The sequence below is a fragment of the Besnoitia besnoiti genome (genome assembly GCF_002563875.1).
Source record: "Besnoitia besnoiti strain Bb-Ger1 chromosome Unknown contig00007, whole genome shotgun sequence".
In the NCBI taxonomy this organism is placed as follows: Eukaryota; Apicomplexa; class Conoidasida; order Eucoccidiorida; family Sarcocystidae; genus Besnoitia; species Besnoitia besnoiti.
Window position 1 is genome coordinate 2837946 of NW_021703915.1, and position 10249 is coordinate 2848194.

The 10249-nt window shown below is 62.5% G+C and overlaps 2 protein-coding genes across 2 annotated transcripts; one reads left to right on the forward strand and one right to left on the reverse strand.

Annotated features, from left to right (window-relative positions):
* Positions 1-1482: 1482 nt before the first annotated feature.
* On the forward strand, positions 1483-6525 carry BESB_074040 (uncharacterized protein; the record flags this gene model as incomplete). Its single annotated transcript, XM_029365777.1, has 1 exon — positions 1483-6525. One exon carries the CDS (start codon positions 1483-1485, stop codon positions 6523-6525), a length of 5043 nt encoding a protein of 1680 aa, XP_029218261.1.
* A 1726-nt stretch (positions 6526-8251) lies between these two features.
* Positions 8252-9811, reverse strand: BESB_074050 (uncharacterized protein; the record flags this gene model as incomplete). Its single annotated transcript, XM_029365778.1, has 1 exon — positions 8252-9811. The coding sequence occupies one exon, from the start codon at positions 9809-9811 to the stop codon at positions 8252-8254; it is 1560 nt and encodes a 519-aa protein (XP_029218262.1).
* Positions 9812-10249: the final 438 nt, after the last annotated feature.

Sequence of the window (10249 nt, forward strand, 5' to 3'; positions counted from 1 at the left end):
CACAAATATGTTTCTAGAATTGTCCGCGCTGCTCTCACTGCATTTCCTCTAGTATTACCCGGTCGAGGCGGGTCCAGCACAGCCGTGAAATGCACGATTAGCTACCCTCTTGCTGTCGCTCTAGCCCGTCTCATTACCGAATCGGTTGGCACAGCGACCAACGTAAGAAGGCAACGACAGAAGCTGGCACTACATGTCGATCGCCTCTATCGAGGCACGAGGTGGCCTTCCCGCTGTCTCCTGTCGAGCACTTGCCAGTACGGCGTCAGGCACAAATCAGCGTTTCGGTACAACTTGCAACAAGTCAGTGACCGGCGTGGTACGAGAACAGAAGATACAGATCGCCGTATTCCGCGCGTTCCGCTGTCTTCCGCTCGAGAACTCTTGCTCCGTTTTTTCGACCCCGTTTCCAATGAATGTCGTATTTCGCATCTGCCACATATCGCCCAACGCGGCGCTGAAGTATTCAGGTGCACAACCACAGAAGCGATAGTGATGAAGTCGAAGGAGTCGTAGGTGCGGCCGCTGACGTGATAAAGTTCCTTCACGAACTAGCCGGACGACGGCCATCGCAAAACCCAAACACACCGTGAAAATCCGCGGAGTGTTAACCTCGATAAGTGCTTCTGCTTCCGCAGTGACAGAGCCCGCGGCGTAGCTCGCGGTCGTATCGGGGTCCACACCCCAGACATCTCCGCGAGACGACTTCAGTGCATAGCTGGGAAGCCGCGTTTCATGCCGGGAATAAGCCCCGCCATTCCCTCATCTGTTTCCTGAACCGGACACAAATTAGCAAACCGCAGGTTGCAACTTTGTCCTCTTTTTCTCTGCATTTTGCCCGTTCCGACCCTGCTGTCTCAAGTGCGCGGCTGCATGCGTCCGGCTCACAAAAAACGGGTGCGTGTATTTTGACACACCAGCTACCTGTCGCTGTGTCTCGGTTGGATTTTTCGGCAACTTGCTTATGGGGTCGACCGCCGATGCTATTTTTCTTTTCCCCGAATCCAGTATCGGGACGCGTTCACCCTGGCAGTAATGAGGCATTTCAGTAGCTGCAAGCTGGCGCGGTTCGTTTCGACCTCTAGAACGTAGACGGGAGACGTGATTCGTGAGTTGGCTATTTTCCTTCCCGTTTCTCCTCACAACAGTTTCCTGTGCCCACCTCTCTTTTTCCGTTCCAAGTTGCCATCTCTTTTGGATGCCCTTTCGCACTGCCTCGCCGAATCAGCGTGTGGATCTTGGCGCAGTACCTGTACGAGAGCCCAGGCGACGGAGCGGTGCCGTCTCGAACATTCCTCGTTGAAAGCTAGAGCGTCTTCCCCCTCTGCACGCCCATTTTTGTTGCGTCTTTTCCCGGGGGCTTGTGTTTTTTTCGGTTCCGCTGTGTTCGTTCCCTGGCGCAAGCTGGTTTCATCTTCGTTCGAGCCATGCCACGCATCGTGCCGGTGTTACCTCGCTTATGTCCTTCCCCATGCAGGCAAAATGGTTGATGCCTCTGTCCATCGGCCCGTATCTCCGCTTCGGAGTCGACGCTCCTCCGCCGAACAAAGAGAATCTGCAGCATCCGCGGTCCCCTTTCCGCCTTTTTCGCGGCCGTCGCCGTCGCTACCGCATGGCTTCGAGAGCAGAGCGAGCTTGTCTGTCGTTCCCCCGCCGGCGTCTGGCTATGGTGGGTGTATGGCGGGCGCGTCTTCTCCCGCGTCCGTAGGCTCCGCGTCGTCTGTTTCCTCCATGAGTTCTTCCTCCTCTTCGGTTGCCTCCGCTTTCTCCATGCGTGCGTCGTCGTCTGCCTCCTCGCGCGCGGGGGTCGCTGAGGCGGCCGGGGGGGAGTCCCGCAGCAGTGCGCTTTCGGCGTCTCCGGCGCATGCGCACACGCCCGCCGCCACACCTGCGTGGCCTCGCCATCCCCATGCCTCAGACACGGGCGCGGCGGCTCTGAGAAGCCTTTCGCCGGGCTCTCCGTCGTCCGTAGACTCGCGGGCTACCGCGGGGTCGCGGCGGCCCCTGGACGTGCCCGCCGCGGGTCCTCGGCCCTTCTCCTCGTCAGGTCTTCTTTCTTCGCCTTCGGAGGAGTCCAATTCATCGTTGTCACCAGTCCCGTCTTCGCTCACCTCGCCGACGCCTGTGGAGGAGCGCGCGCCCGACGACGAAGACGCCGCCTCGCTGCCTCCCAGCTACGACGAACGCGGCGACGGGCGGCCTCTCACGCTGTCTCCTTCGTTTAACTGCAAGCGTGACGGCACGCCGTCCTCCGGGCTGCGTCTGTTTCCCGGTTCGAGCTACTCTTCGGCGTCGTCGCGCCGGGAGTCCGCAGACGCGACCCCAACAGTTCGGTACCGAGAATCGACCGCCTTCGCCTCGTCGTTTGGTCCGCCCTCGCCGTTTACAAGGCCGCGCCGCCTGCCGCGTCACGCAGCCGGCGCCGCCTCGTCGCTGCACAGCCGACGCCGCAGCTCGGCGTCCTCCGCCTACGACGTGAGCGCCCGCCCGGTGGTGCGGGCGCGGCCGGCGGCCGGGGCGGAGAGGCCCGAACGCGCCCGCGACGCAGATGCCCGCCGCTTCTCGCTGGTCGCGGTGGGGCCTGCGGAGGTCGACTCAGACACGCTGGCGTCCTCTTCGGGCGAAGAGAGCTCTCCGTCCGCGCACGAGACGCCGGCTGAGTTCTTCGACCGCCGCCCCGCCTTCCACGGCTCTGAAGACGAATACTTCGGCGCCCACCCCTCGAGCTGCGCCGGAGCAACTTTCAGCGGCGCCAGCCACAGCCGTCAGGCGGCCTTCTTCGTGGATTCTGGGTCTCTCTCACCGGCGCGCGCCCACACCGCCACGCGAACGCTGCGCGCCGCGGTGACGTACGGCGCGAGTCGGGCGGCGCCGGAGGCGGCGTGTCTTCAACACGGTCACCGGCACCGCCACCTTCTGTACGCTGAAGACGTCGCCGCTCAGCAGACGCCGGCGCGCGCGCGCTCTCCTCGCTTTGCGGTGGAGGCGTGTCTCAGCGGCGAGAGCGGGTCGGTGGCAGGTCGCACGCGGACGATCTCGTCTCCGTCGCTCTTGGATCTCCCGTCGTCGCCCTCTCCGCGGTCTTCGCTGCGGCTGCCGCTCGACGATGAGGCTGCAGCGGGGCCGACTGAGGGCGAAGATCACCGGCGCGGCGGCGGGTGGCGAAAATTTCTGACATCGCTGGCGGCGATGCGAGCGCGGCGTCGGCGCCGCACAACGGACGGCAGCGACTCGCTGCCCGGCGGGGATGCAGCGACGGTCGTGCCTGGGGACGAAGAAGAAGACGGCGACTCTGGGCCCCACTCGACGTTTTCCGCGTCGCCCCAGCCGCCGGCGTCGCTCGCGAGCCGTCTGGCGGACGCCCTGACGGCCGCGCGCGACGCCTGCGTCGCCTGCATGCGGCCGGGGCGCCTTCCCGGACGCACGTACTTCTACTTGCTCCTCGTCTGGCTCCTGCTTCTTCTCTTCCTGGTTCTCTGTCTGGGCACGCGCCACCACGAACAGAAACTGTACCGCCTCCGACCCAAACAAGTCGCGGAGCTGCAGCTGCATACGACGCAGCGGCTGTGGTCGGCGTGCCTCCGCTCATCGTCCGCGACGCCCAATCCGTCTTCGCCTAACGCCAGCCTCGCGCCCCTCTCTGGGCTACCCGTGCCGCCGGCGTGTGCGTCGCTGTTTTTTCCAGCGGTGGACTCGTTCGCCCTCGGGGACGGCGTCTCGCTGCCGTCCCTCCACCGCGTGTGCCGGCAAGTAGGCCCGGTGCTTCTCGCGTCTGCAGGGAAGAGACAGCTCGGAGCGAATGCTCAGCAGAATCTGCACGAAGTCAGCCTCCAACACCGGGGTGACCCTTCGCCTGAGGCTGTCACGGCTGGAGCGCTTCTCACGTACTTTCTCCAGCCTTGCGAACCCCCCGCGGAGACACAGGGCGCCTCTGCGGCGCGTCCCCTGGCTCCGTGCCCGTCGCGCTCGCCCGCGGCGGACGCTGCGTCCTGCGAGCTGCTCCGTGGCGCGCAGCGGGGCGGCTCCGGAGCGTGGCGCGCCCTGGCCGCGCTCTCTGACTGGTGTCTCTCCCTCAAGGGCCCGCAGGTCGACTCCTCGTTCGGCTCTGCGGAGAAGCCCGCGGCGCTCTCAGGCGCGCCGGAGGCCGCAGAGACGCGCGCGAGTCAGACGGAAGGGTCGCCTCCCCGTTCTCGAAAGCCGAGCGGGAGGGAAGAAGGGGAGTCCTGCGCCGCTTCTTCGTCCGCTGGCATGTGCGTCCGCGACAGCGCGAGGCTGACAGTCTCCTCTCTGTCGGACGCGTGGTCGAGAGCGCACGCGCCTGCGTCGCTGCCCGGAGTGTCGGGGTCGTCGCCGGTCTTTGCGTTTCCGCGGAACGTGTCCTTCTTCTTCTTCCACAGCGAAGGCTTGCCGTCTTCGTTCCTGGGTTCTGCACGAGAGCTTCTCGTCTGCACGGAGGCAGACGCGCCGCTTTCGCATGTCTTCGCCTTGCTTCAGAGGTCGCCGGCCTACGTATCCGCTGCGGCGGCCTTCTCCTCGTTCTCTGCCACGCTCTTCCGCGCCTTACCTCTCCCCGCGCTTCGCGTCAGCGGTGGCGGGGACGCGCCCGAGAGGCTTCGCCCGGGATTGGACAGCGACAAGCAGACGGGAGGCCCAGCCGCGGTCGCGGCGCCAGAGAGGGCGAACCGAGTCAGCCCTCGAGAAGGGGCCTGCGTGGGGCCCGGCGGCGGAGAGCGCCAAGGCGCGCAGGGACTTTTGTGCGCAGAGGAACACTCAGATTTTGAGCATGGTGTCGTCTCGCTTCTCGCGGCTTCTCCCTCCCCTCAGCGGGACTGCCTCAGCAACCCGGAGCGCTGTCTCCGCACGGCAGCGGCGGCTGGCACGAGGGGGGAGTCTGCAACAGGCGACCGCCTGGAGGCCTACGCCAGCACTCTCCGTGCTGCATTTGGCAACCTGTTGCCGCACGTTTTTCTCCTCAACTACGAGAGCGCCTTGGCGGCTCGAGAGGCCGAGGAGACGCGCGTTGCGGGTTCCGACCCGCTCTCGCCCGCTTGGTTCTCTGGGGACTCCGCTTCGCACAGCCACAAGAGCCCAGGCTCCTCTCCCTCCTTCTACCCTTTGACGTCTTTGCTTCCCGATTCTTCGCTGCTCTTCGATTTTTCTGTCTTCTCCACGCCCTGCTACCCGCTCTCGCGCTTCCTTCACCGCCGCCTCGTCAGCTGGGGCGGGCTGCAGCTCCACCTGCTCCTGTTTGGCGGCTGGCTGCACTCGCTCTTCGCCTCTGAGCCCCTCACGCTGCTGCATGTCCCGCGGGCGCTTTTCCTCGCTCTGCTTTCCGCCTACCGCGGCGCCGTGCTCTACGACGCCGTCAACTGGCTAGAGAAAACCTTCTGGAAGCAGACTGTGGGTCTGTCGCCTCCCGAGGAACTCGCCCCCGATGCGGGGGCGGGGTCGCTCGCGGGCAACGGGGGAGCCAAGGAGACACGCAGAGGGGGCAGCGAGCTGGAGTCCCTCCCGGCTCGCGGAGACGCAGCGACGAGTGCGCGGACCCCCGGGGCGGCAGACGAGACTGCACAGACACGCAGTGGCGTGAGCGGAGACGGCGCCCACGGCGTCGCCGGTGTCGCGAGGGGACCGGGGCCAGGGACGCCCGCGTCCTCGGGGGGGCAGACGGCCTCTGGGAGAGGCGCTACGGGTGAGGGCGGAGACGAGAGAAGCGGGGGCGGCGCGTGGCAGAGGAGGAGAGACTTCAGCGACCATGTGGTGCTTTACGTGATGGCGATTGTGTTTATTGCCATTGAAGTCTCTGCGGCCCGGTCGTCGCATGCGCCGCCCACCGTCGCTCCAGGGGCGCCTGCGCCGCCGTCGGGCGCCGCGGAGGCGTCCGCGCCTCGGCAGTTCTTCACGCACTTTGCGTTTCGCTTCTCCCGCACGCTCTCCTCGCTTCTTTACGCGGCTGTCTTCATCTACTACAGCTTGATCTTCGCCTCCTGCCTGTACATGGCGTACTACACCGCGCGCTTCTTTCACACGCCGGAAGAAATTTGGTTGGGCCTCGCCGCCGGGTGCCTCTTCCTCGTTCTCCCCATCATCCTCATTCTCGAAGTGCTTGAGCGGCCCTCCCTGCAGCGCATCGGCATTGGGAGCGGCGAGAAGAAGGCCGCGGAACGCGCCGCCGCCGCCGCGGCCGCGAACGCCGCCGCGACCGTGTCTCCGAGCCTGGGCGGGCGGCACCTTTCTTTCTCTGTATCGCCCCAAGTTGCGGCCTCGCGCCACACAGTGATAGCAAAGACGAGTTCGCGGCCTGCGGGCGCACACGAGGGGAGAGGGGAGGGCGTCACGCGCACTGTGTCGGCGATTATGCGAACCGTCGTCGACGCAGCGTTTGCGCGACGAAGAGCAAGCGTCAAGGTTGCCTCTTCCGAGGCTGCGCTTCTCACGCGCGCCCACGCTGGCGAGGGCGAGGCTGTGTATCCGACGGGCATCATTGGCCGCCAGCGGCAAGCGGAAGATACGAAACTTGATTGAATGGAACGACCCGCAGGAAGATCTTAAAGGGCTCACGGGGAACAGGGATCGCGTCGGCTTGCTCAACGTTGAGACGGATCGTAGCGTATGTGTATTCTTGTGTGAGGGCGGCGCGCAGAGCACCCTCTCCCCAACGCCAGGGCATTCCTATTGCCAGTTGACGCAGTGAAGATACCGCTGACTCTTGAAAGCTTTTTGTGACGCAGGTTTCCGCTGCGCTTTAGGCACGGAAGCGGCCGGCCCGCCTCGATGCCCCAGGAGGGGTTCACTATCCCGGCGCTCTTCCGCCGAGACGAAAAAACATAGCTTACACACAGGCCCGCCACGCGTGAAGCGAAGCCCATCAGAGACGTCTGAGCCCGTACATACACCCGAGAGTCGACACCAGGCACAAGGTTTTGTAGCAGCTGCAGGACGCCTTGCTCAGGGCGTCACTGCCAACCGCGGGAAGCATAGTTTTCCTTCTTTCTCCTGGAGCGGCCCCGGAGACTCTAACGGCCCGAGCTAGCTAGAAGCGCTGCATGCTTTGCGACTGACGGGCTACGGCGCAACTCGGCGGAGAGCGAAAGGTATAGTAAGGGGGGCAGTGGAGTACCCTGAGTGTCGCACGCCCTTCAGTAGATAAATCACAGCGGGAAGGTACAGCCTCCAACCGCCCCCCCCGCCCTGCCTCCATCGATGGTAGTAGATCCTGCTGTGGGTCTGAGCTACCGCTTCTCAAACACTTTGAAAGCATGCGGATTTAGAGTATTCTGCATGCAGAGGAGGGCACACGGCACAGTCGATTCACGAGCTGCGCGCATTTCACTTTTTGCGACTAAGGGCGTGGAGCCGCAGCGGAGAGCCGCGCTGCAAGTACCTGCGTCAAATTCTGAAGCGTCGAACTCTGTGTTGATCGTCGTGGCTACTCCGTCAGTAGGCAGAAATGTAGCTCACTCGGCAAGTAGCCACGACGAGGCGTAGAATTCCCCGAGGGCAAGGGCTCGGTCGAAAAACTCATGCCGCTACACCTTTGCATGTCAGATGGAATTATAACTCCACGCGACGAAGATGCGGATACGTACATAAGGAAGGTGATACATAGATAAAAGGTAACTGGAGCAGCGGCTCTACCGTGTGAAGCCATGAGCAGGCGGAAAAATGCTACTTTCTGCATGCGCAGGCTGTCTTGAGTGCCTCAGCAAACGCCTCGTTGGAGACCGCGTTTTGGCGACGAGACCTTTGTCCACGAAACATGCAGCCGCACGAAATGCTTTCCAGTGGAAACACAGGAAAGTGATTGTTGCCGTTCTTTCAGATCGACGGAAGCAAAACCTTTTCGAATCCTCGCAACGCTAACAAACACAGAATCCCTACACAAAGCTACGCGAGACCTACACAATGGCGCCTGGCGCCTGTGTGGCAGCCGAAGTCCCCGCCAAACGTGAATCAAGAACACTGACGAGAAAAACATCAAACTCGAAGCGTTTTTTCGTTTCACCCAATTTCCCGAGTTTACCTACCTGCCTCTCAGCTGGGGGGCTTTTGATGGCAGGTGCCTCTATCTTTCGCGAACCCACACTGCGCACATTTGAAGCATAATTTCGTAGCAGACAAGAATTCGAACTCGGTCCCCGCCCGCCGCATCAACGCAGCGGAGTTAGATAGGCATGTTTTCGCTTGGCAAGCACGCGCAAATCGCCCTCTGCGTGCTGGGGGACTCCTGCATCCGGTGTGACTGCGGGTCTCACTCGTGGTGGTACTTGGCAACTAAGCCGTAAAACTGAAGAAGCCGGCTGCACACCTCGGCAAGGTGTACGTACAGCTGCGTCCTCTGCTGTCTCCTGATCGCAGCCTGCTTGTCTGCGTCTTCTTTATGGGGCTGGTCTACCACGGCCGGCGACCGGCGCGGCGAATCGCCCTGCGACCCGAAGCCTATTTTCTCCAGAGCGGAAGCGTTTCGCGCCTCTACAAGCGGCCAGAATTCCGGCGATCCCTCAAGGAGCGGACTCAGCCGCTGCAACACTTCTCGAGTGTCACTACAGCTCGAAAAGCCAACGGCGGTCTTCGCACACTCGACTGCGCGTGCGTCAGTGCCCTGGCCCCTCGCGTACCGCGCGTCTTCCTTCCTTCCCGACGCCTGTTCTTGCTTGGCGGTTTCCGCCACGGCCTGGTCAGAGGCAGGCGCCGTCTCCCTCACCTCTCGCAGTTTTCCCGTTGAGTCGCCGCTGTGTTCGTTGGGTCGCTTCGCGAGGGAGGCCGCCTCCGACTCCTCAATGAACACGCGGGCGAGTTTCTTTGCGCAGATGGCCGCTGCAGCGATCAAAACGGGGACAGAGAACTGATCAATCAACGGCGTGGCTGCAATGTCGTTGACGATCGCCCACATCAGATGCACCTCTCTGTGTGAAAAAAGCAGCAGCAACTGCGCCTCAAGCACGGCGTCGTGCAGAAGAGGAAGCTCCAGAGAAAAGCCCAGCGCCTGACACAGACGCTGCTCCTCAAGAAGGCACTCCTGACGAATTTTCCAATATTCACGTATACCCATCGGCTCATAGCCTCTCAGAAAACTCGGGAGACTCTGCGGACCCCGCAGACGACTCCGTGGCTGCCGTTTCTCATCCTTCAATTCCTTCGCCGCGTTCGCTTCACTTCCTCCTTTTTCACTTCCTGACGCCTTCTTCTTTTGTCCCCTGTCCCCGCCCGCGGCCTCCGTGGTTGGTGGGCCGTCTGTCTGCTCCCCCTCCGTGGGCCCCTCTCCCTTCGAAGAGCTTTCCTCCTCGGATTTTTCGACTGGAGGCTCGTCGCCCGAGCCTTCTTTCTCTTTCTCCGTCTGCTTCGCCTCTGTGTCGGGCATGTCCTCTCCGTTTGCCGCTGCCGGCGCCGGCGGCTCAGGATCCGTGAGGTTCTTGAGTCTCCAGTTGAGGAACTCGATGCAGTTGACGCTCTCGCGCAGCTTGAGGTTAGTGTCGCTTGCCTTTCCTGCGAAAAAGAGGCAGGCCGCCATGCAGCGCGCGACGCAGCGCGGCCGGGTTTCGAGTTCTTCCTTTGTGAAGTACTTTGGAAAGACGCATCGGAACGCAGACACAGCCGCAGTCGCCGCGTGCATAGGCAAGTTCAGATCGAAGGCGGCTTGCTGCAGCAGCAGACTCAGATGCAGACGCAGCGCATCCCAAACTTCTTCTGGAGACTCCTGAGGGTATTCGTGAGGGGGCTTCTCCGGGGAAGAAGCGGCTTCAGCGTCGTCGCCTGCGTGCTGTTCCGAAGGCAAGAAGGGGCCGAAGACCTTCTCGCCGTTCTTACCCATTGTCTGAAGCACGATGGGACGGCGATAGTGGAAGCGACATGTACGCAGTTCAAGCGGCAGACGAGCAAAAAATGCAGACACGGAGACTGCATGGGAAACCTTCACTCGAACCCTTGCATCTACCTCGAGCTGGCGCGAAAGCCCGTCGTCACGCGCAGCACCGCCGCGGAAGGGAATTCAACGTACAGGATGAGGCCGCGCGCGAATAAAAGGATCCCGGCGCGGGCAGTGAGAAGTGCGGAGACAAGGAGAGCACCTGAAGAAGGCGCTCGAAAATCGGTTTCTCTTTACTTGCTCTTGAAAAGGTTCACAAAATACATCCAGTAGGTCATCTTTACAGGGGTCGCCTACGCGAAAGCTGTCTATAGGCACTTGACAGAGACGAACAGAACGCTGCACCGGATGACCTCCCTTCTTCAGACTTTTTCGCGATGCGAT